The sequence below is a fragment of the Loxodonta africana genome, chromosome 4 (genome assembly GCF_030014295.1).
Source record: "Loxodonta africana isolate mLoxAfr1 chromosome 4, mLoxAfr1.hap2, whole genome shotgun sequence".
Classification (NCBI taxonomy): domain Eukaryota; kingdom Metazoa; phylum Chordata; class Mammalia; order Proboscidea; family Elephantidae; genus Loxodonta; species Loxodonta africana.
In genome coordinates, this window is record NC_087345.1 from 53,341,444 (window position 1) to 53,367,986 (window position 26,543).

At 38.5% G+C, this 26,543-nt stretch overlaps 1 protein-coding gene across 1 annotated transcript in view; it reads right to left on the reverse strand.

The window, feature by feature from the left end:
* Window positions 1–966: 966 nt before the first annotated feature.
* ACSS3 (acyl-CoA synthetase short chain family member 3) overlaps window positions 967–26,543 on the reverse strand; it is a 180,286-nt gene continuing 154,709 nt past the window's right edge. Inside the window, exons 12-16 of the mRNA XM_003405601.4 lie at window positions 17,191–17,272; window positions 14,765–14,887; window positions 2,556–2,655; window positions 2,296–2,471; window positions 967–1,035 (exon numbers count right to left, since the gene is read on the reverse strand). Coding sequence (XP_003405649.2) covers window positions 967–1,035; window positions 2,296–2,471; window positions 2,556–2,655; window positions 14,765–14,887; window positions 17,191–17,272 — 550 coding nt within the window. The remainder of the gene's footprint in view (window positions 1,036–2,295; window positions 2,472–2,555; window positions 2,656–14,764; window positions 14,888–17,190; window positions 17,273–26,543) is intronic.

Genomic DNA, 26,543 nt, shown 5'->3' on the forward strand with positions numbered 1-26,543 from the left:
TCTGCCGGGACTGGGAAGGGGCCACTCCCTTATACGGAGCCGGTGCTCTCCAGTTCTCACCACTCCTCATTGTTGTTCTTCTAGCGCTGAGGCCAGGAGGTTCAAGCTCACTTCAAAAGATCATTGGCTCACTGGCATTAGATTATCTGCCTGGTCACTGAAGACTGCCTGGTCTTTAGCATAATGTAAAAATCTTTACATCTTTCTCTTAAGAACTTTCCTTCCACTCTACCCCCACTACTATACCTTTCCTCTTCTTCTGTAGAAGTTGGAATCCTTAAGAAGTATACAGTCATCTTAGAGCATGAGACATGATAAGGGGCTCCCAGGGGCCTCTGTCTCCTGTCTCCTTAATAAAAGGCATTGGATTAAAATGAATCTAAGCTCTCTGCCAGGCATGTGGTTTCCCTTGACTAAGTAACAAATGATTTGAAGGCAGAGCTACAACTCCACTGTTAGCCTTCTACCAGGAAATGAATAGCTAGACGGGTCTTCCCAACTACAAAATAACTTCATCTGCCTATATGCTGATTTAAAGTTGCTTATATAATCCATGGTTCTTAATAATCCATGCATGTGGGCCCCTCAAGAATGTTAGAGTTGGGTTTTAGGCTTTGAGTCAAAGAGGCTGTTCACCAATTTCTGAAAGTAGCTCTATATTAATGTCACTTTCAATTAAGATTTTTTTGTGTGGGGGGTACAGTTTTTAAAATCATACACTAGATGTATTTTCTCTTAAATTAAAGCCCTGGGAAACAGTTAATATAATAATGAGCCTTGTTACAGGCAACTGATAACAATGCTAATTGGGTCTAATTAAACAGAAGGCACAGGTTTTTTGCTAGTCTTCAAGTTCATTTTTTAATTTTTTACAGCAGGCTTTACAGTTAACATTTCAGTTTGCAAGTAGTTTCTATTTAACAGTTTATTTCTAATAAACATTTACCCAAATCAGGAAAAAAAAAGTCAGGATGCCTGCTTCAGCACATCTTCTATGTGACTGAAAATGCTGGGGTCCTCAATCATAGGAGTTACCTGGAAAGAAAATTCGAGTCAGATGAATGCACTTCCCTCAATCTCCTCTACTGTTATTCAACAATTAGGTGCAATGTTGTATTCCCATTATCTTCTAACAGTCAAATATAAATGTCCAAAAATAAGAGATTTGGAATGAACGTTTTAAAATAACTTTATAATCTTCCAGAGTTATAAAATTAACTGTCCAATTAGCAAAACTATTGGTCCTAGATGGTGCTTTCTCTAGAGTTCCTTTTAAGCCATTTCTATGTAGCTCTATAGAGAGAATATTTCTTTGACATTTTCTTCTACAATTACTCTTTCCTGTTGCATTGTCTTTCATTAGCTCTTGATGGTAAAATATGCATATCTATGCATGCATAATGAGCACACAAATTAAAAGTATACATATGCAAGAACCAAACTAAGTTTCCTAAAATAATTTTCACTCCAAAGGGGAAAACCAATTAGCATATATGTCAATTAAGACTGTTAATACATCTATTGCCACCCTCAGTTGTTTTGCTTTGCAAATCACTAATAGTCATTAATGCCTATTAAGAAGGGAAAAAAACAGACCAAACCAAACCCACTGCCGTGAGTCGATTCTGACTCATAGCGACCCTATAGGACAGAGTAGAACTGCCCAATATGGTTTCTAAGGAGTGCTTGGTGAATTTGAGCTGCTGGCTTTTTGATTAGCAGCCGTAGCTCTTAACCACTGTGCTACCAGGGTTTCCAAGGAAGGAAAAACCAAAAAACCAAACCCAGTGCCATCGAGTTGATTCCGACTCATAGTGACCCTATAGGACAGAGTAGAAATGCCCCACAGAGTTTCCACAGAGCACCTGGCAGATTCGAACTGCCGACCCTTTGGTTAGCAGCCATAGCACTTAACCACTACGCCATCAGGGTACCTTTAATTCAATAAGATTGAGTTTCCACAAGTATGCTTGAATTTAAGTGATATTGACTTTGTTACCAATAATAGAAATATTTTCACATACTGGTTCCTGTAGTCAAAGTAGATGATCTTTATTAATCTGATTTTCTTACCAAATCTCTCCTTCCTTCCTGTGTTGCTCATCCACTTCAGAGAAAATAGCTATGCATTCCCCCCTCCTCTTAACAATAAGAAAAAAGTAATACTATATGATTTTAGGGATACAATTCATGTTTGAGAGCCACTATTAAGAGTTTTGCTCTAAATTCGGGCTAATGCCAATGAAATGAAAAACATTTCAAAACTCAGCGTTAAAAACATCCTTGATAAGTTACCTCATACGGCTTTCCATTGACAAGGGCAGATAGAGCTGACCGAGGAATTTTGCCAGATCGAGTTTTGGGTAATTGTTTGACAAACACTGCATTTCGAAAAGCAGCCACGGGGCCAATGCTGTCTCTGACGTGTTTCACAATTCCTTCCAAAACTTTTTGCTCAGTTGTATTTATATCTAAGGAGAAAGTTCAGATGGTAAGCACTGAATTATACTTAGTCACACAGGACCTAGACAGTCGGGGGGAGAAAGATCTCTCACCTTTTTTCAACACGCAGAGTGCTAATGGGACGGAACCTTTCAAAGGATCCTCCTTGCCAACAACAGCACAGTCTGCCACAGTACCATGGGAAAGGATTGACTGTAATAGAGAAATATATGCCTTTAGAAAAAAAAAAATACATGTATATATAATCTAATATGTGTGTGTCTGTCTGTGTGTGTGTGGATGTGCATAATTTCAATTGGGAAAGACAAAAAAAATGCCAGAGAATCCAAAAACCCATGGTTGCCTGCCTAAAAATTACTACTAATTCACAACATGATTACTAGTAGGGCGAGTGGTGAGTGATTGAGATCTCCGTGGTCGTCATTAGGGGTTGACAGTAACTCAGGCAAATTGCTTAGCTAACCTGAAAAGGAAGACAATTGTTTTCTTCACCTCGATTGTGTAGTATGAATCGAGATGAAATGTGCATAGATACCACATGTAAACAAAGCACAATAGCCCTTGGGAAGCAGATGCCTTCATGTCGATTTGGCTTTAATGCTGGTTACCATCAGAACACCTACCAGGGGAAGCTAAGGCTGCCCCATGGCTAAAAAGTAATTTTATTTTGGGGTCTGATAAAACCAAAAAAAAACAAGCCCTTTGCCGTTGAGTTGATTCTGACTCATAGTGACCCTATAGGACAGAGAACTGCTCCATAGGGTTTCCAAGGAGTGCCTGGTGGATTCAAACTGCTGACATTTTGGTTAGCAGTCAAACTTTTGACTGCTACGCCACCGGGGTTTCTGGGGTCTGATAGTGAACAATAAATACAGTATCCCATTCTTGAGTGACCCCCTACCCCTACCCCATCCAGAGAAGATCTTCCAGGACTTGAAAGAGGAGACTGAACATGGAGAGAAGGCTCTAACAACAGGCCGTCATTGCTATCAAGGGACCATTTTCATATTGCTCATCCTAAACTGTAAGTGCCTTGAAGAGCAAAGCAGCCATCTATCTGGAATCCCAAGAATTCAGAGTTGAGTAACCGTAGGAAATAGAGGAGCCTAAAAACAAATAAAACAAAAAACCAAACCCATTGCCAACGAGTTGATACTGACTCATAGCAACCCTATAGGACAGAGTAGAATTGCTCAATAAGGTTTCCAAGAAGCACCTGGTGGATTTGAACTGCCGACCTTTATGGTTAGCAGCTGAACTCTTAACCACTATGCCACCAGGGTTTCCACAGAAGCTTAGGGTTTTTAAAAAAAAAGATGATTTCCACTCTAATGGGATTTTTAAAAATGCGTACTCAAAAACTCTTTTCTGAAAGATTAATACATACTTCAATGCCTCCAAACCTCAAACAGCTAGAGAAAACAGTGAAGCTTCTTGTACCCAACAGCTCATTTGGCAATTCTCGTTGTTTCCTCTACTCATTCATTCAACAAAACTTACTGAGTGCCTCTTATCTTCCAAACACTGTGCTAGGCTCAGTGGAGAGCAAACGTAGGCAGTCCTGTCTCATGGTGCTTACAGTCTAGTAGGGGAGGCAAATGTTATCAAATAATAATTCATGTCTAATTATTATAAAAGTACAAATACAAACATGGTAAGTAAGGCTTCTAAAGGAAGGAATGTGGATTATTTATGTCAGCGATACAGCAAAAGCAACTGCCTCGGCAGCAGGCTGTGAGTCTTAGAGAAGGCCTCCTTGACGAAATGACATGGTGCTCAAGTGTAAAGGATGAGTAGGCGTTGATTAGGCAAAGAGGTAGGGGGGCAGAGGGTAATGTCCTGTGGGAGGACTGCAGATGTACCCTTTAAAACCTAAAGAGAATGGCGTGGCTGGAAAGCAGAGAACAAGAGTGAGAACAGTACAAGAGGAGAGGAAGATGCAGAGGCAGATAAGCATTGTGCCAAGGACTTCTGACTGTTAATGGCATTGGGAAGGTAGTAAAACATTTTCAGGAGTTGGGGAGACAATAAAATTGTACTGACTTTTGAAAATCATACTCCCTTTCGTTTCATCATGGAGAATAAATAGGTGTTATTGAGGGCAGGTGTCACAGTTTATACAGGAAAACTACTTTAGAGACTAAGGTTATTGTATAGTAACCCGAAAAAAAAAAAAAAAAAAACCCATTGCAGTTGAGTCAATTTCAACTCATAGCAACCCTACTATGGTATGGTAGACTAAGGTTACGGTATGAAGATAGAGGACAAGATTCTAGGGGTAAAATTGACACAACGGTTGTTAAGTTAGATATGGATCATAGAAAATGCACAGGGTTTAAGGACGATTCTCTGGTTTTTGACTGAAGCAGCTGGTTGTGATGTCACTTTCTAAGAAGACAGAAAACAGTAGGGACTATGCTTGGCAGGAAAGATGATGTGTTAAATCATGTCCCATGGAAATACTTTTGAGACATCTAAATGGATAGTAGAGATAGTTGATAAGTAGATTAGAGGAGAGGGTTAATTCGGAGATGCAAATTTGAATGTGATGGGAATGGAATTCATGGAGCTGAAAAAGATTATTTAGGGAGAAAAAGTAGTGAGAAGAAAAAAGTACAAGCCTAGAGGAACTCCAACATCTAAAGGCCACATGGAAAAGGAAAAGCCTTCAAACTAGACTAAAATGACACAGCAAGAGAGGCAGGAGAAGAATCAGTAGAGTTTAGGACATCCCATATTCAAGTCTCAAATTTTCCATGAGGATTTTTCTTTCTTTTAAATTAAGCCAAGTTGAAAATGAAATTTTTCTTATCTGAACTCCTTCAAGACTCAAGTAACTACTAGAAAATTTGATACAAACCAGTGTACTTTGTCACACTGCCTGTAATTAAGCACACAACTCAACATTTCTCCTATATCTTATTGTAAATATTAGGATTAAAGTAATGGCTTGTAAAGATTGCCATTCATGTAGTTCTTGACTCCTACAGTGCTAAGCATTATTTTTGTTATTGCTGTTGGTTTCAGTTGAATCAGCTCCAACTCATGGAGACCTTATGTATAACAGAATGAAACATTGCCCAGTCCTGCACCATCCTCACAATTTTTGGGTATGTTTGAGCCTATTGTTGCAGCCACCATGTCAATTCATCTCATGGAAGTTTCTCTTCATTTTTGCTGACCTTCTACTTTACCAGACAATGTTATTCTGCTATTCATAAGGTTTTTACTGGCTAATTCTTTTCAGAAGTAGACCACCAGGCCCTTCTTTCTGGTTTTAGTCTGGAAGCTCAGCTGAAACCTGTCCATCATGGGTGACCCTGCTGGTATTTGAATACTGGTGGCATAGCTTGCAGCATCACAGCAACACCCAACCCCCCACAGTATGACAAACTGACAGACACATGTGGGAACAGAACAAGGGGATGATGCCTGGTTTAAAGTCAGGAAAGGTGTGCATCAGGATTGTACACTTTCACCATACTTATTCAATTTGTATGCTGAGCAAATAATCCAAGAAGTTGGGCTATGCGAAGAAAAATGGGGCAACAGGATTGGAGGAAGACTTATTAACAATCTGTGAATGCAAACGATTCTACCTTGCTTGCTGAAAGTGAAGAGGACTTGAAGCACTTACTGATGAAGATCAAAGACCAGAGCCTTCAGTATGCATTACACCTCAGCATAAAGAAAACAAAAATCCTCACGACTGGCCCAATAAGCAACATCAGGATAAAGTGATGAAAGATTCAAGTCGTCAAGGATTTCATTTTACTTGGATCCAAAATCAACACCCATGGAAGCAGCAGTCAAGAAATCAAAAGACACATTGCATTGGGCAAATCTGCTGCAAAGGACCTCTTTAAAGTGTTGAAAAGCAAAGACGTCACCTTGAAGATTAAGGTGCCCCTCACCCAAGCCATGGTATTTTCAATCACATCATATACATGGAAAGCTAGACAATGAATAAGGAAGACGGAAGAAGAATTGATGCCCTTGAATTGTGGTGCTGGCAAAGAATATTGAGTATACCATGAACTTCCAAAAGAACAAACAAATCTGTCTTGGAAGAAGTACAACCAGAATGCCCCTTAGAAGCAAGGATGGTGAGACTATGACTCAAATACTTTGAACATGTTATCAGCAGGGATCAGTCCCCGGAGAATGTAATCATGCTTGGTAGAGTGTCAGTGAAAAAGGGGATGGACTGACACAGTGGCTGCAACAATGGACTCAGGCATAATAAGGACTGTGAGAACGGTGCAGGACTGGGCAATGTTTCATTCCGTTGTACATAGGGCTGCTGTGAGTCGGAATTGACTGGATGGCACCTAACAACTACAATTACTTTACAAACATGATATCCTTTTATAGTGATTGGTCTTTCCTGATGACGTATCCAAAGTAAGCAAGGCAAAGTCTCACTATTCTCACTTCTAAGGAGCATTCTGGCTATACTTCCTACAAGAGGAATTTGTTTGTTCTTCAGGCAGTCCATGGTATATTCAACATTTCATCAACACCACCACTAAAATGTATCAATTATCTTTGATCCATTGTCCAGCTCTCACAAGTACATGAGGCAATGGAAAAGTCCATGAAGTTTGCACCAGGCATACCTTAGTCATCAAAGTGATAGGTTTTCTCCTTTAAAATTCTAAAGAGATCTTTTGCAGCAGATTTTCCCATTGCAATATGTCATTTGATTTCTGGACTGGTATTTCCATGGGCATTGGTTGTTGATCAAAGTAGAATGAAATCCCTGACAATTTGAACTTCTTTGCTATTTATCATGATGCTGTTTGTTGGAACAGTTGTGAGGATTTTCATTTTCTTTATATTCTGGTGTAATCCATGTTGAAGGTTGTAGTCTTTGACCTTTATCAATTGTTTTCACTTTTAGTAAGCAAGATTTTGTTATCCGCATATCACAGGTTGTTCACCAGTCTCCCTCAAATCCTGACTCAAAATTCTTCTCAGATTATTTGTTCAGCATACAGATTGAATAAGTAAAATGAAGGATACAACCCTGCCACACACTTTTTCTGATTTTAAACCATTAGTATCCCCTTGTTCTGTTTGAATGACTCTCTTAATTCATTTTGTGGTAATAGGTCTGGTAAATGTCATTTTTTGTTTATGGATTCTTGTCTTTTTTATTATGAATTTTAATGGTTTTAAAAGGTTTCATGATTTCAGTGGGTTAAACTACCCAGGTTTCTCAATTGTTTATAGAACTTTTAGTTTTAGAAAAGTTTGTTTGAATCAAGCACCCTCATGAGATGTATGAATCTACTCTGCAATGAGAGGTTGTCTGTGCAGTGGGAAGAAAGAAGAATGCCTTTTTAAGTCCTCTGACATTGGAATGGAAACCCTGGTGGCATAGTGGTTAAGAGCTATGGAGGTTAACCAAAAGGTCGGCAGTTCTAATCCACCAGGTGCTCCTTGGAAACTCTTTGGGGCAGCTCTACTCTGTCCTGTAGGGTCGCTTTGAGTCGGAATTGACTCGATGGCAATTTTTTTTTTTTTTTAACATCAGAGTAATCTAGCAAACTGTCAAGAGAGACTTCGCATCTTCATCAGCATTCAGGATACTATTCACCAATTTTACAGCTATTTAAATCTAGTAGTCGTCTAATCCAGGGTAGAAGTGAAATTGCATGGCATCTTCGTTCGGTACACAGTTACTTTATGGAAATATAGTCAAGCTTGAAGAAATTATTCCTAAAATATCGAACAAAATAGCTAACTTGGACAAACAATGACACTGTGGTCAGAACAACTTCCAAAATGGAAAATTTTATGTGAACACTGCCCTAGGCTTTAAATGCAGCATTTTAATGCCAGATTTTTAAGTTCCCAAGTAAACCAGCAGGATTATTTAACATACTGAAACTTAAACTGTAAGGGAAAGAATGAAATCAAGGACCCTGACTTGTTCCCTAGAGATATCTTTGCATGAGTCTTGCCCCCAAGAGTGAAGAGAATTGAGCAAGAAGGGCCATGTTAGCTCTTATTAATTTTAGCCTACCTCCTTTTAGCTAGCAGATTTCGGACCCAAATTTCTTAAAAACTCTTTCAACTTCCATCAAAGTTTCCCAACTGTCTAGGTGGGAGCTAAATTTTGAAACGCTAATCAATTGTTCAAATAGATTTGATTATTACTTAATAGTTACAGAAGGCCCTCAGGTGTTGGGACCTGCAAAGACGATGTCCTCTTCAAGTTATAAAGGCTATTCTAAGGCTCTACTTTCTCATGATGAGAATAGAAAAGAACATATGAGTTTCCAGAAATATTTTCAATTTAGTAATCATAATCGAGTTTCTGTTTGATTTAGTCTTATGTAAGGTGATACATTTGTCAAATTTTTACTCTGGGGAACTGGAAAAACACAGGTATTTTCATTATGTATAAAAACAACACTCAATTATTTTTTCCTACAAATTAGATTTTGAGTGGATTATGACCCTCAAGTTAAAGTTCAAATAGTAGAAGTAGAATACAGCATTTACCACTGAGAACTCTGGAAAAGCATTAAAATATAAAGTAAGGTTTGGGCACTTTAGTAAGTGTTGGTTATGTTATCAGTATAAGCATTTCAGCATACGTAAAGCAACAATTTTTTAAACAATTTTGCTAGGGACTGGTACAAACCCAGTAAAGAATGCAGGCTCACAATTCTCTCAGAGATTCCAATATAGAGAAGACAAGCTTCCTAAGAACTGAGATATTAATTTTCTTATTAAATATAAACATTCAATAAAGAGCTAATCACTTAATTCATATAAAAGGAAATGTTCATTTAAAAAGTTAAGTGTTGAGAGGTGTACAGTTATGTGCTGTAAATACTCCAAGACTCAAAGACAAAATTACTGCTAGACACCAATGATTTTGGCACTTCTTTTTTTTCCTGTTTCCATTTTAACGCCTATAGTCTGTCTGGAAACCCTGGTGGCATAGTGCTTAAGAGCTACAGCTGCTAACCAAAGATCGACAGTTCGAATCCACCAGGTGTTCCTTGGAAACTCTATAGGGCCGTTCTACTCTGTCCTATAGGGTTGCTATGAGTCAGAATCGACTCAATGGCAATGGGTTTGGTTTGGCTTTGGTTTATCTTCTGCCTGCCTCACTCTGCTGCTACATATTGTGAGAAGGATGTCATCAGAAAAATATTAAAGCATAGGATATATTTGAATAGGTTGCCACTTATTCTAAAAAGAGCATTATTGAGGACTTAAGCTGATAATAACAGCTGTGCATACATAATTCCAGTATTTTGGTTGGCTGAACATGCCAAGAATACAGGTAACATTGGAGCTAATCTACTGGAAACAAGAAACTAAACGTTCATGTAACCAGAACCACCATTTTGCTGACACACCAGAATATGTGAAGCATACATTCAACTTCAAGTTTCACAAAATTCAGTCATTTCAAAACAAGATAACAGAATAGCATACTAGGTCATATGTTCCAAAATATAAAATTCTTTCCTGTTGCTCAAACAATACCACATTGACCGAAAAATCAATGTCACTGGAAAACAAAACAAAACAAAAAGTCATCATGACAGGAAGTATTAAGCTGTTAAGTTTGGGCTGAAGATAAAAAGAGCTTCTAGAGAAGGTCCCACCAAACTTTTAGAGAAGGTAACTACCTTTCAATTAGGAGAAAAGTAACTAAACTAAACTACTCATTGAATTGTTTGTTGTGCTGCTTTAAACAGTTTCTTTAACTTGCAGTTTGTCCCATTCAGTTTAGAAACAATTGTGTTTCTAGTTGGGTTTTTGGTGGTTTCTGGAAAAGATGATGTAAATACAGTCTACGTTATCTCTCCCAGTAATTTTAACTAAAAATCCTGAGCTAAAATACACAAACCAACTATCAGAAGACTCTGTCAGAACTCAAAGGGCAACCTAGAGGTGAATTCCGTTTTTTTGGTTTGTTCGTCTGGTTTTAGTTTTTTTTTCACAATTACAAACTCTAGGCTAAAAGAGGCTAAAATCTACAAACAATCAGAAGACTATCAAAACCCAAGAGACGACCTCCTGGTGAGTTCCCTGTTGTTACCTTGTTTTTATTTTGTGTTGTTGTAGTTGTGGCTTGTTTGTTTTTCCTCTTATATATTCTACACTGGACACTGGAGCATTCCCAGAGCTGAAACTGCCAATATGTGGACAGAAAAAGCCTCAAGAAAAGCCTGCTGTCTCTAGCCAGAAGAAAGGAAAGGGAAGAAACGGAACCCTTTTGGCTTTATTCTCCCTACTGCAGGTGAACACCAGCACAGAAACAGTCCTCGCCCCCCCAGTCCTTACAGTGCCATAGTGACTTTGTGGACTCTCCACACTGTTCACCAAGTTAATGGTTGGAAAGCGCTGTGCCTTACTTTCTCTACTGTCACTGCACAGCAGATCCTATGAGATGGAGCCCTGGGACCTCTCTTACCCTTGTTATTGTTGTTGTTAGGGTCCATCGAGTCAGCTTTACACTCATAGAGGGCCCATGTGACAGAGTAGAATTGCCTCATAGGATTTTCTAGACTGTAGTATTTTCAACGCTGGGAGCAGATTGCCAGGTCTTTCTCCTGCAGAGCCACTGTGTGGGTTTGGACTGCCAGCCTTTCAGTTAGCAGCCAAGTGCTTAACCACTGTGCCAGCCAAGGCTGCTTATACCAAGAGAACACCTGGAAATAATCAGTGCTGCTTGCCCTCCCTGCTAGTGTTCAAGGCAGTCCTTGAGGGCGGAGTCCTGTTGATTTGCTCTGCACTGTACCAGGCAAGCACCAGCAAAAAGGCAGAACCTCTCCCTTTCCTCAGAGGCACTGTGTGGCCAACCTGCAGGACTGAAGCCTGGTAACAGTGTGGGGAGGCTAAAGCCTTGACTTTCTACAAAGAAAAATAGCAGGAGGTAGCCCTGAAAAGTGCTTTAGAGACTTAAGAGAGGATAACGAAGAAGAGGGAGTTGGAGAAAGGGATGCTTTAAATCTGTTTAGAGTCCTGGGCCCACTCTCAAGCTCTTCATGCATTCATCCAACCACAGCCCACACAGAAAAGGTTCTGAACACTAGGCTCAGGTTTCAGACTGGCTTCTGGGAAGGTCACAGGTAGGAAAGATCAGAATATCACTGCAAAGGACTTAAAGAATACATTGAGGTTGGAACCAATGATGTATGGTCCAAACTTAACTGGAATGATCATCTGCTAAAATAAACAAGCAACAAGAACAAAAATCCAGAATATTTAAACAGGATCCAGAATTTCATAAGACAATATTCAAAATATCCAGGATAAAACCATCTGTACAATAAGCATAAAAATTAACAAATATGCATATTAAAAATCCAACATTAACCATGGCCCAGAAAGTATGGGTAAACACTCTTGTAATGAATGAGAGCATAGACATTCTCAGAAAAGAAATAAAGGCTATGAAAAAGAACCAAATAATTCAAAAGAGGAGAGGAAAGAGGAAATGGAGGAATGAAAAGAAAAATTGTTGTTGTGTGCCATCAGTTGAGTCAATCCCGACTCACAGTGACCCCATAAACCCAACCCATTGCCATCGAGTCAATTCCAACTCAAATTGACCCTACAGGACAGAGTAGAACTGCCCTATAGGGTTTCCAAGGAGTGCCTGGTAGATTTGAACTGTGAACCTTTTGGTTAGCAGCCTTAGCTCTTAACCACTATGCCACTAAGGTTTCCATAGGACAGAGTAAAATTGCCCTGTAGGATTTTCTAGGCTGTAATCTTTAGGGGTAGCAGATCACTTGGTCTTTTCTCCCATGAAACTACTGGTAGATTCGAACCACCAACCTTTTGGTTAGCAGCCGAGTGCTTAACCTTTGCACCGTTAGGGCTCCTTGAAAAGGATAACTAATAATAAAGAGGTGGACATAAATATAAATGTATCAATAATCTATCAGTATGTGAAGCATACTGATCTAGATAGGTTAAAACTGAAAGGATGAAAAAGGTAAATGATTCAAACACTAGCCAAATAAAGCTAAGAGTGACTATATGTCACACAAAAAAGCAGACTTCAGAACAAAGAAAATTAACATAGATTAAAAAATCAATATAAAAAAGAATACATTTCAACCAAGTGAGGTTTATTCCACTGATGCAAGGAATGTAAATGATTTTTTAACAGCTGAAAATTAATCAATGTAATTTACCACATTAACAAGCAAAGAGAAAACAAATGATCATATCAATAGAGTCAGAAAAAGATTTGACAAAACTTAACATACATTTTTGAGTAAAAATAAAACAAAACAAAACTCAGCAAATTAGGAGTAGAAGGGAACTTCCTCAATTTGATAAAAAGTATCTATAAAAACACCTGCAGGTAATATCATTCTTTTCTTTTTTTTTAATTGCTGTTGAAAATATACGCAAGAAAGCATACACCAATTCAACAATATTTACATGTACAATACAGTGATACTGATTACATTCTTCAAATTGTGCAGCCATTCTCATCCTCCTTTTATGATTTGTTCCTCCCCTATTGACATAAATTCATTTTCTCTTAAGCTTCCTATCTAACCTTTCCAGTTGCTGTTGTCAATTTGATCCTATATGGTAAGTTCTTTAAAAGATCACAATGCTCATTGCAGACAGTCTTTACTAGCTAAGGTAGACTGTTGCTTGGTTTAAAGAAGACATGGGGAAATATTTTTGGTGCATGGTTTCAGGGTTAAAGATTATCTCAGAGCAGTAGTTTTGGAGGTTCATCCAGCCTCAGCGGCTCCTGAAAGTCTGGATTCCATGAGAATAGAAATTTTGTTTCCCATTTTCCCCCCATAAGCATTCTTCTTTAGAACCTTTGACTGAAACATTCAGCAATGGTAGCCGGGCACCATCCAGTTTTCCTGGTCTCATGGTAAAGAAGGCAGTTGTTCATGGAGGCAGTCAACCATGCATTTCAGTCCCTCTGTTTTTGCCTCTTATTGTAATATTAATTTTAATGGGAAAAGACTAAATGCTTTTACCCTAAGATCAGGAACTAGGAAAGGGTGTCTCTTTCACTGCTATTATTTAACATCATACTGGAAGTCCTAACCAGCTCTAGAAAACCAAGAAAAAATAAAAGTATTCAGATTGGAAAGAAAGTAATTAAGGTGTCTCTATTCACAGACAACATGATTGTCCACATAGAAAATTCCCAAGGAATTTACAAAATTCTCCTAGAACTAATAAGTTTGGCAAGCTCACAGAACACATATCTTATACAAAATCAATAGTATTTCTATATAGTTGCAATAAAAAATTGGAAACCAAAATTTAAAAAACCAACGCCATTTATAATGGCTATAAAAACTTAAATAATTAAGTATAAAAACCAAAAAAACCAAACCCACTGCCGTCGAGTTGATTCCGACTCATAGCAGCCCTATAGGACAGAGTAGAACTGCCCCATAGAGTTTCCAAGGAGTGCCTGGAGGATTTGAAGTGCCAACCTCTTGGTTAACAGCTGTAGCACTTAACCACTACGCCACCAGGGTTTCCGATACATCTCACAAAATATGTTTAAAATCTATATGCTGAAAAGTGCAGAATGCTGATGAGGAATATTTTAAAAGATCCAAATAAATGGCAAGACATACAAAACTCATACTAACACACACTGTATTAGGCCATTTTTATAACATTCTCAAGAAGGGGGGAAAAAAAACATAGGGACAGAGAAAACTCAGTGTTTTTCAGGGGTCAGGTAGGGTCAGAATACAAAGGTGACATTACGAAAGTATTATTTGTCAGTGTCGAAATGGCTCTGTATTCCTGTCTTTGATGGTGTTACAAAGATCCGGGCAAATGTAAAAACTCAGAATTGTACAACCAAAAAGTAAATTTTACTCTATGTATAATTAAAAAAAAATAAAATCATTAAAAAACAGAATACTGTGGACTTTGAGTAACTCACATTTAAAATATATATATATTAGAATTTAAGAGTGCAATAAAATGTTTACATCCCATACCACTTAAAGACTATATACACAAACCAAGGCATGAGATGCAAATTCATACAGACTCACCTATAAAGAATAAGTATATTTAAGTACTTAAAACTCCTCACTACTCCCCAGGCAGAGATGGGCGGGAGGTAGTGTGGAGAATATGCAAATCTACATGACAGGAAGTGAGGTGAGAAAGATACTAAAATAACATCGCCTCTGCTTTAGATCAATGATGTGGTCATTTTCCAGGCAGAATGATTTTACTTCAATAGTGTCTGCAGTTCAGCTGTGCTCCTAAACACTACCTGGGATAGAATATCAATAATCATCAATACCTCTTCAATGGCACCTGCAGAAATCCTATGACCAGCAACATTTATTACATCGTCAACTCGAGACATAACATACACATAGCCTTCTTCATCCATGTAACCAGCATCCATGGTGTCATAGTATCCCTGAAAATAAGAACAAAAATGTTAATTAGCATGTAGTTTTTATATTATTAGGCAATACAATCATTCTTAAGCTTTGGAAAAATATGATGGCAATGGATTTACTGTATGCATTTGTCTTTCTTTCATAACTAGACTGTGGAGTTAAATTACCTTTGATTTTGAAAGCTTACTAGAATCTCCTTGCTCCTCTAACACCAGGAAGAAATTAAAGTGTTCTTACATATGTTTAAGTGTTTGAACTTAGAGTTGTAAAGTTTATGAACCCAATTTCACTTTTTTAATGGAGAAGTAAAAGCTCAATATTTCCAATATATTTTGGTATTGCAAAGTAATTCTTTGGTAGATTTCCTCTTAATTGTATTAATTTTTAAAAGCTTTAAATCTCCCTATGAATAATTACAAAATATAGCACTAGTTTATTAACACGGATTGGGATTAGACTCAAGTTTCAGTGAAATTTAAAAGTATGTATAAAATTTAATTTTTAAGCAACTCAAAGTAGTACTTCTTCACTGATTAGAAGTTAACATAGAATGAAGAATAAGAAGTATAAAGAAAATAAATGTTGCTTCCCCTAGTGCTTCTAAATTTTCGTGGTATCTACGTTTGTGAGCATGAGCTTTGGCGCAAAACCACGTGAGTCACTGTGTTTCTTAGCTTTCTGAGACTCCATGTTAAATGGGGCAATGATCTCTGCCTTATAAAGCTGCTGTGACTGTGAAATAGAGACTGTGGTATGGTAAGTAGACAGGACATGTCTTGGCACATCCTGAGCCCTTAATAATTGGTAGCTTTCTTACTGCAATTACTATTATTAAGACTATTAGAGAGAGAGAGTAGAGTAGTGGTGAAGAGCATGGACTCTGGAGCCAGCCTATATGGATTCAATTCTGAGCTCTATCATTTCTAAGCTGTGTAACTCTGGGCAAGTTACTCAATCCTTCTGTGCCTCAATAGTCCTATTGGTTAAATGGGAATTTTAATAGTATCTATCTCATGGATTGTTGTGGGGATTAAGTGAATTAATGTAGGAAAAACATTTAGGCATAGTATATACTGAAGTGCTATTATTAAGCCCTCAGATGAGAGATGTGAGGTCAGGTAACAAGATGGGATAGAATCGCTCTATATAACTTAACCATAAACTGGGACCTTGAGGGAATTTTCAGCATTAGTGTTCATCATGTTCAAAGCACATACACGTATTGTTTGCCTTTGTCAGGTTATAATTAATCATATCAGGACTCTGATGATTTAACTGTGGCCCATCAGGCAGATAGATTGGGCTGACTGGAACCAACTACGCTGACAAATCTTCCCTGCCAGAGTCCATCGGGGGCATGTTTAATCTTGGCTTCTGAGGTCATTTGACATTGAGATCTCATTCTGAAGGAAGCTATTTTTATTCTTGTCATTTTTCTACTTGATTAGGTTATCTGCCTTTCACTCACAAATAATAAAGATAGAATGCTAAGTACTTAGATTCACTTTTTTTTATGAAATTCTGATCATTCATTCCTTTTTACTGAGCCTATAATGAGGATCAGCCATCTCTCTCAGGGAAAGATGCAGAAGTGAAAGGGCAGCAGAAAGGTGATGATGAGATCCGGAAGTGTATTAGCAATAAGGTTCTGTTATGACCACAACGCACATGGCCTATGCATGGAATAACGGGTAAGTCACGAAACAGGAAACAGGACTACACTGTAGCATAATTATCCGGGGCACTGGGATCGGGCTTTAAGAACACTGTCTCAACCCTGTATCTGCACTTTCAAATAGGGTTTTAAAATAAAAAGCACAGAGACCATTTAGGATAGGATGCCAGAAATAGTAAAGAAATGGAAAAATACAATATCCAGCAATCAGAATGAATTTTGCTCATGTAACTAAGACTAGAGGAGGTTAAGGGGTGTTCATGACAGTGTACGACTCTGATCAGTTGCTCTCAGTCTGTCAAGGGGAATCCAATAGAGAGAATGATATAGAACCTTTGAAAAATATCTTGATTTAACAAAAAAAAATTCCTGATACCGAGAGGGCTGTTAAAATCTTGGAAAACTGACTAAGGGGAACTGGGGAATTTCTATCTCCATGGACTGATAAAAATAAGTATAAAAATGACTTATTTAGACAATTGTGGTTTGGGCATTCTCATCCCTCTGAGCTAGAAACTGGTCCTGGTGACCTTTAAAATTGCCTTTGTGGTCTATGATTCTAGGAGGAAGTTGCTCAATTTAATAGGCAAGAACTGCAGAGAAGTACGGAAAAAGGTAACAAAAAATATATATTAAATTTCTTACGGGAAATTTTTTGAAGTATAGATGTTTGAATGCTTCCTGATTCTTCCAGAGTCCTGAAAAAGCCCCAGGTGGTAATGGCAGCCTTACATAAAAACAGAGCAGTTAGAATTATGATGAAAGTGGTTATAAAAACAGATTGATTAGAAATATTATTCTTCCGGTGTGATGGATAATCACAATTCAAATTCCACATTGAAAGGTGACCCCTGAATCTGCTGGACAGATCACGTCTAATTGAGACCAAATCATCTGCAGAATCATTGTGGAACTACAGTAGTTTCTGGGAAATGCACATTTTTCCACACAAATGTGACACACACATTTGGCATTCAAACAGTTATTAGTAGCAATCATTGTTAAGATAAAAAACATACTTACAAAAAAGAACCAAATATGCATCACTGAACTACTCTTGAAAAGAATTTTCTGTCCCCATACGAAGATAATTTTTTTTTAGAAGTACCAAGGAACCAGCTGCCACCCCTGCCTATTTGTGTCATCCCAGTTGTTGAAAAGTGACTTGCTTTCACGTAAGTTAGCACTCTTGCACTGTGTGTGGAATGTTGCAATTAAGCATTCAGTGTACAACCTTATCTTTACAATCACTGTGCCTCCGTCCCCTGGAGTGCCTTCTCAACCTGTGTGATTTCTCACTTCTAAGAACACACAGAGATACTTGAGCATATAAAATATAAGGCAGTATATGAGTATGCCTTTTTTTCTTTTTATTCAGTGAAATTCCTCCTGTACATCTTTCTTCTTCCATAGTGCCAAGCAAGCTTTATACACATGGCAAGGACTTTATCTCTTTACCTACCTACCTATCTTTATTTACTTGTGTAAATAAATACATTCTTATATTGGCTCCTTGTAGGAAGAGCCTAACAAGGGTGAGTACTCAAATTATTTTCTGGAGATAGAGACCTTTTAGATGCTTTATAGTTTGAAAATTTAGATATTAATAAAACTTAGGGACATTTAAAAAACTACCCTTTCGAACTCACACAACAAAAAAATGCCAGTGAAACGGTTGACTTCACAGTGCTGATGCTGAAAAATTCAAAGCGAAGTATACATGGCTACTGCCCACATGAGGCGACATCACATGCCCTCCCCCCGAGAAGTGTTTTCAGTGCTCACAGGGCAAAAAGGCATCCGGATGATATAGAGGTCACCCTAAAAATAGATCTCTGAGGCACTGGATTTTATTCTCACATTCTGTCAGGCAGGAAAATACTGCTACAAGTGGGGCCAACTGCCAGTGCCTCCTTGGCCAGCCCTGCTTTTGCTGCTCCTTTCCACCCTTCCACCATATCCAGTAGTGGCCCTGGTAAAACTATCTCACTTACCAGGTTCACTTTTTAGATTATTTTAAGACTGACAACAAATGCTACAGCAGCATTTTTAGATCTCATGTAATTACATAAAACGCATGGGAAAAGATTTTATAATCTATAAAAGAGCTCCACAGGTGCTGGTGTGTTGTGGCTGCTGCCATTGCTGCTGTTTTTGCAGCATCACTAAACCTTCGCAGAAGCAGCAGGGTGGAGCAGATAAACTCATGCATCAATCTTTCTGACTTGCCATGTATGTACATTCACCTCATCATTTTTTTTAGTTGTGAATATTTTAGAAAAAATTTTAAGATCACTGATTATTAAACTCTGAAATAAAACATGAATATGACAACCATTAAAACCAACCAATTAAGCCCACTCTTTAGACAAATATTAGACAGGACTATAAAACAAAAAATAATACACATGAGGGATGTGCTTCTTAGTTCAATCATGAGACATGAGACCAAATGGACAGCTCATGTCCAAAAGCAGGATAAGAAGGCAGGAAAGAACAGGAACTGGTGGAATGGACACAGGGAACCTGGAGTGGAAAGGGGAAGTATGCTGTCGAATTGTGGGGATTGCAACCAATGTCACAAAACAATATGTTCATAAATTTTTTAATGAGAAATTTTTTTTAATCCGATTAAGCAGGGTCCTTGGTGGAGCAGTGGTTAAGGGTTTGGGGGCTAACCAAAAGGTCAACAGTTCGATTCCACCAGCTGCCCCTTGAGAACCCTATGGGGCAGTTCTACTCTGTTCTGTAGGGTTACTATGAGTTGGGATCCACTCAACTGCAAAGGGTTTGGCTTTTGTTTGGAGCTTAAAAAAGTAAAAGGATACTAAGATTTTGTAAATCAAATGCCAATAGGGATCCAAATGTTGTTGTTGTTGTTAGGTGCCGTCGAGTTGGTTCCGACTCATAGTGACCCTATGCACAACAGAACAAAACACTGCCCGGTCCTGAGCCATCCTTACAATCATTGTTATGCTTGAGCTCATTGTTGCAGCCACTGTGTCAATCCATCTCATTGAGGGTCTTCCTCTTTTCCGCTGATCCTGTACTCTGCCAAGCATAATGTCTTTCTCCATGGGCTGATCCCTCCTGGCAACATGTCCAAAGTATGTAAGATGCAGTCTAGCCATCCTTGCCTCTAAGGAGCATTCTGGCCGCACTTCTTCCAAGACAGATTTGTTCATTCTTTTGGCAGTCCATGGTATATTCAATATGCTTCGCCAACACCACAATTCAAAGGCGTCAACTCATCTTCAGTCTTCCTTATTCATTGTCCAGCTTTCACATGCATATGATGCGATTGAAAATACCACAGCTTGGGTCAGGCACACCTTAGTCTTCAGGGTGACATCTTTGCTCTTCAACACTTTGAAGAGGTCCTTTGCAGCAGATTCACCCAATGCAATGAGTCTTTTGATTTCTTGACTGCTGCTTCCATGGCTGTTGATTGTGGATCCAAGTAAAATGAAATCCTTGGCAACTTCAATCTTTTCTCTGTTTATCATGATGTTGCTCATTGGTCCAGTTGTGAGGATTTTTGTTTTCTTTATGTTGAGGTGTAATCCATACTGAAAGCTGTGGTTTTTGATCTTCATTAGTAAGTGCTTCAAGTCCTGTTCACATTCAGCAAGCAAGGTTGTGTCATCTGCACATAATGCAGGTTGTTAATGAGTCTTCCCCCAATCCTGATGCCCCGTTCTTCTTCATAGAGTCCAGCTTCTCAGATTATTTGTTCAGCATACAGACTAAATAGGTATGGTGAAAGAATACAACCCTGATGCACACCTTTCCTGACTGTAAACCAATCAGTATCCCCTTGTTCTGTCCGAACAACTGCCTCTTGATCTATGTAAAGGTTCCTCATGAGCACAATTAAGTGTTCTGGAATTCCCATTCTTCGCAGTGTTATCCATAGTTTGTTATGATCCTCACAGTCGAATACCTTTGCATAGTCAATAAAACATAGGTAAACATCCTTTTGGTATTCTCTGCTTTCAGCCAGGATCCATCTGACATCAGCAATGATATCCCTGCTTCCACGTCCTCTTCTGAAACCGGCCTGAATTTCTGGCAGTTCCCTGTCGATATACTGCTGCAGCCGTTTTTGAAAGATCTTCAGCAAAGTTTTGCTTGCGTGTAATATTAATGATATTGTTCTATAATTTCCACATTCGATTGGATCACCTTTCTTGGGAACAGGCATACATATGGATCTCTTCCAGTCAATTGGCCAGGAAGCTGTCTTCCATATTTCTTGGCATAGATGAGTGAGCACCTCAAGCGCTGCATCTGTTTGTTGAAACATCTCAATTGATATTCCATCAGTTCCTGGAGCCTTGTTTTTCACCAATGCCTCAGAGCAGCTTGGACTTCTTCTTTCAGAACCATTGGTTCCTGATCATCTGCCACCTCTTGAAATGGTTGAATATTGACTAATTTTTGGTATAATGACTCTGTGTATTCCTTCCATCCAAATAGATAACATTAATGAGTAAAGCAGACCACATGTTAAGTAAACAGTAACAAATAACAACAAACTTGATGAAAATGTCTTTTGTTTGCATAGTAAACAAAGAATAATTTTCAGTTGCTCCAAGAAATGTACCATGATATATGTGTCTTTTATGGTGCCATTTTTTGACAGAAAAACATGTATAAAATACATCTCTACTGTAAGAAAAATAAAAGACAACTGTGATAATAAATGGCATTCAGGCTGGACTGGGACCAACAGAGAACAGCAGTGTCTGAAGCAAATTAGAATACAAATACTAGGTCCAATGGGAGCCATTGTTTCTTAGCTCCAGCTGATTGCTGATATACAGGGATGCTGATCCAAATAAAACATATAATATTTCCCATACTAAGAACTATGTGAGTAAAGGTGTATATTGTTAAACAAGAGTCCCTCTCATTTTATTTACTTCATCAAAGGTTCAGATCCACCAGAATCTACACACTGCCTCTTCACAGTAAATGGAGACACCTAAGTGTATGTCAGTTTCAACTTGAAATTGCATATGAGCAACTGATAGTCTGTTCCACAGTCGACCCTGGCCTTCTTCTGACTGAAGATATTGAGCTCTTCCATCATCTCTTTCTACTGTGTATTCCATCTGGTGAGGTCCACATGTATGGTTGTCATTTATTTGGTAAGAAAAGGTATTTGCAATGAAGAAGTCGTTGGTCTTGCAAAATTCTATCATGCAATCTCTGGCATTGTTTCCATCACCAAGGCCATATTTTCCAGCTACCAAGATTTCATGTTTGATTAATTTCATACTGCACAAGTTGGTAAAAATCTTCCATTTCTCCCTCTTTGGCCTTAGCAGGTGGTGTGCAAAGTTGAATATATTCATATTAACTGGTTTTCCTTGGAGGTGTATGAATATTATCCTATCACTACAGCGTTGTGCTTCAGGATAGACCTTGACGATGAATGCAACGCCAGACCTCTTTTGATGATGAATGCAACGACAGACCTCTTCAATTTGTCATTCCTGGCATAGTAGACAATATGATTGCCCAATTCAAAATGGCCAATAAGAGTCCATTTCAGCTCACCAATGCCTAAGATATCAATGTTTATGTGTTCCATTTCATTTTCAATAATTTCCAATTTTCCTAGATTCATATTTCATACATTCCATATTTCGATTGTTAATGGATGTTTGTAGCTGTTTTTTCTCATTTTGAGTCGTGCCACATCAGCTATTGAAGGTCCATAAAGCTTAACTCCATCAATGTCATTAAGGTCGACTCTACTTTGAGGAGGCAGGTCTTCCCCAGTTGTATTTTGATTGCCTTCCAACCCAAACAGCTTATCTTCCAGCACTATATCAGACAATGTTCCACGGCTATTCATAAGGTATTCCCCGGCTAAGTCTTTTCAGAAGTAGACTGCCGGGCCCTTCTTTCTAATCTATCTTCGTCTGGAAGCCAAGCTGAAACCTGTCCACTGTGAGTGACTTGGCTAGTATTTCAATACTGGTGGCATAGCTTCCAGCATCACAGTAACATGCAAGAGCCCACATTAAGACAAATTGACAGACGTGTGAAGAAAATTAGAAAAAGTCCACAAGAGCCAAAGTACGACCTTGAGTATATTCCATCTGAATTCAGAGACCATCGCAAGAATAGATTTGACGCCTTGAAAACTAATGACCGAAGACCAGATGAGTCCTGGAATGACATCAAGGACATTATACATGAAGAAAGCAAGAGGTCATTAAAAAGACAGGAAAGAAAGAAAAGACCAAAATCGGTGTCAGAAGAGACTCTGAAACTTGCTCTTGAACTTTGTATAGCTAAAGCTAAAGGAAGAAATGATGAAGTAAAACAGTTGAACAGAAAATTTCAAAGGACAGCTTGAGAAGACAAAATAAAATATTACAACAACGTGTGCAAAGACCTGGAGGTAAAAAACCAAAAGGGAAGAACACGTTTGGCATTTCTCAAGCTGAAAGAACTGCAGAAAAAAATTCAAGCCTTAAGTTGTAATGAAAACATTAAACAATGCAGGAAGCATCAAAAGAAGATGGAAGGAATACAGAGTCACTATATCAAAAAGAACTGGCCGATACTCAACCATTTCAAGAGGTAGCATATGATCAGAAACCGATGGTACTGAAGGAAGAAGTCCAAGCTTCACTGAAGGCATTGCAAAAATGAAGGCTCCAGGAACTGATGGAATACCATTTGAGATGTTTCAAGAAACAGATGCAGCACGAGAACTGCTCACTCATCTATGCCAAGAAATTTGGAAGACAGTTACCTGGCCAACTGGCTGGAAAAGATCCATATTTATGATTATTCCCAAGAAAGGTGATGCAACTAAATGTGGAAATTATCCAACAATATCATTAATATCACATGTAAGTAAACTTTTTTGCTGAAGATCATTCAAAAGTGGCTGCAGCAGTATATCAACAGGGAACTGCCAGAAATTCAAGCTGGATTGAGAAGACAGCATGCAGCATGAAACCAGAGATATCATTGCTGATGTCATATGTGTCCTGGGTGAAAGCAGAGAATACCAGAAACATGTTTACCTGTGTTTTATTGACTATGCAAAGACATTAGACTGTGTGGATCATAATAAATTATGGATAACATTGCAAAGAATGGAAATTCCAGAACACTTAATTGTGCTCATGAGGAAACTGTACTTAGATCAAAAGACTGTCGTTCGAACACAATAAGGAGATATTGCATGGTTTAAAGCCAGGAAAGTTGTGTGTCTGGATTGTATCTTTTCACCATACCTGTTCAATCTGTATGCTAAGCAAATAATCTGAGAAGCTGAACTATATGAAGAAAAAGGGGGTACCAAGGCTGGAGGAGGACTCATTAACAACCTGAGTTATGCAGATGACAGAATCTTGCTTGCTGAAAGTGAAGAGGACTTGAAGCACTTATTGATGAAGGTCAAAGGTCACAGCCTTCAGTATGAATTATGTTTCAACATAAAGGAAAACAAAAATCCTCACAAATGGACCAATAAGCAACATCATGATAGATGAAGAAAAGATTGAAGTTGTCAAGGATTTCATTTTACTTGGATCCAAAATCAACAGCCATGGAAGCAGCAGTCAAGAAATCAAAAGACACATTGCATTGGGCAAATCTGCTGCAAAAGACCTCTTTAAAGTGTTGAAAAACAAAGAAGTCACCTTGAAGACTAAGGTGTGCCTGATCCAAGCCATGATGTTTTCAATTATCTCAAACGCATGTAAAAGCTGGAGAATGAATAAGGAAGATAGAAGAAGAATTGATGCCTTTCAATTGTGGTGTTGGTGAAAAATATTGAATATACATAGACTGCCAAAAGACTGAACAAATCTACCCTGGAAGAAGTACAACCAGGATACTCCTTAGAAGCAAGGATGGCAAGACTACATCTCACATACTTTGGACATGTTACAGGAGGGATCAGTTCCTGGAGAAGGACATTATGCTTGGTAAAGGAGAGGGGCAACAAAAAATAGGAAGACCCTCAACAAGATGGACTGACACAGTGGCTGCAACAATGAGCTCAAGCATAAAAATGATTGTAAGGATGGCCCAGGACCGGCCAATGTTTAGTTCTGTTGTACATAGGGTTGCTATGAGTCGGAACTGACTTGAGGGCGCCTAACGAGAACAACAAGTGTTTGTCATAATAATCTAGATGAGCTGGGATTTGGTCTATTGAAAGCGATCTGAGTTTTCTGGTGGCCTAGCATGTACCTAGTTCGATAAGTATAGACTGGACCAAGAGATTTGTATTTCCTAGTCAGAGTACTACTAGAGAGAGAGAAAGGGAAAATTTTACATGTCCTAGAATTTGGCTAGATTTGCATTCTCTATTCTTAAAAGAAGATGCCCTGGGAGACTGTGTTTTCTCTTCCTGAGGAAAATGTGGTGTTAGCAATTACTAAGAGATAGATTATATTCTTACAATTAATTGAAGCCTAGAGAATTCAAAATATAGGTAGCAAGATAAACTTTAAGAACACAGGTTTTCTCAGCTGATGCTCAGAACTTTTAAATACCTGCATACATTTTCTGAGGAACAGGGACTGTGAATTTTTTTTTTGTACCATTTCTCATTCCTGCAAGAAAGGTCTGCATAAGCTTGTGCATACCCAGAAGCTCTGGGAACTAAGAGTAACATACTGAGATTTTTCACAGAAGTTGTACGAACAGATTTCTGTGGAATTTCTGAAGACCTTGAAATTACACATAAAATATAGCTATACATAGTTATGTACTGTATGTTTCTGAGGAGAGGATCTTTGGTTTTTATCCAATTATCAGCAAACTGATGACATTCACCAACTACTTAAACCTCTGTTCACTGGAAAGGAATGCTGGTGGCACAGTGGTTAAAGCACTTAGCTGCTAACCAAAAGGTCAGCAGTTCAAACCCACCAGCCGCTCTGAGGAAAAAAGAGGTGACAGTCAGCTTGCATAAAGACTTACAGCCTTGGAAACCCTATGAGGTTGCTACGAGTCAGAACCAACTGGATGGCAGTGGGTTCAAAGAGGCAATCACCATTAAATATTGCACGTGTTTGGCAGAGAATTGGAGAAATGGTGATGAAGAGATCAAGTTAAAGAGTGAGAAATAGAGGGGAAGGTAAAGGAGCAGAAAGAGAAGGACGAGGTCCCAGAATATTGAAAAGAAGGAAGCAGATGTTAGAGTCATTCAAATCATCCTGCATGAACATCTAATAAACAACTCAATATATGCAATATGCGAATTACATTAACATAAGAGGAAGTGCCCTGAGAAGAGAGGAGACTCAGAGAATTTGATGTATAGAAGGTGATCTATGGTCTGGATCTTGAAGGACAAGTTCATAAAGCCAAGAAGTGAAGAGTCAAGAAAGGCACTTCATGCTGAATGGCCATTCTTCCTCCTTTCTTCCTCGTCATGTGTTTTCCTTTTTCTTTCTTCCTTTCATTTATTCATTCTTTGCACAGTCTGTTAATCAATAAACATATACTGAATTCTTAAAACATATAATGCGCAACCGAGTCGATTTTGACTTATAGTAACCCTATTAAACCCTATAGGACAGAGTAGAACTGGCCCAAAGGAGAACAGCTCTAGGCAGTAATCTTTATGGGAGCAGATCACCAGGTCTTTTCTCCCACTTGAGCCACAGGTGGGTTTAAACTGCCAACTTTTGGTTAGCAGCTGACCACTTAAACCATTGCACCGCCAGGGCTCCTTTGAATGTCTACATAAGTACAAATAGTCTGCTCAGTCTAACCAACACTTACGATGTGTGCGTGTCTGTATTTTGTGTGTGCACACGTAGGAATATGCATATGAGGAGTGTGAAGGGACAGCATAAGTTGGAAATGGGGCAATGGAGCAACAGAGAATGGGACAAATTTTAAATGACCATAACCATCATAAACAGGTGTTTGATAATGCTCAGTTTTCAAAGATATTTTTAAAGAAGAGGAGGATATAATCAGATTAAATGCTGAATCCAATATAATCG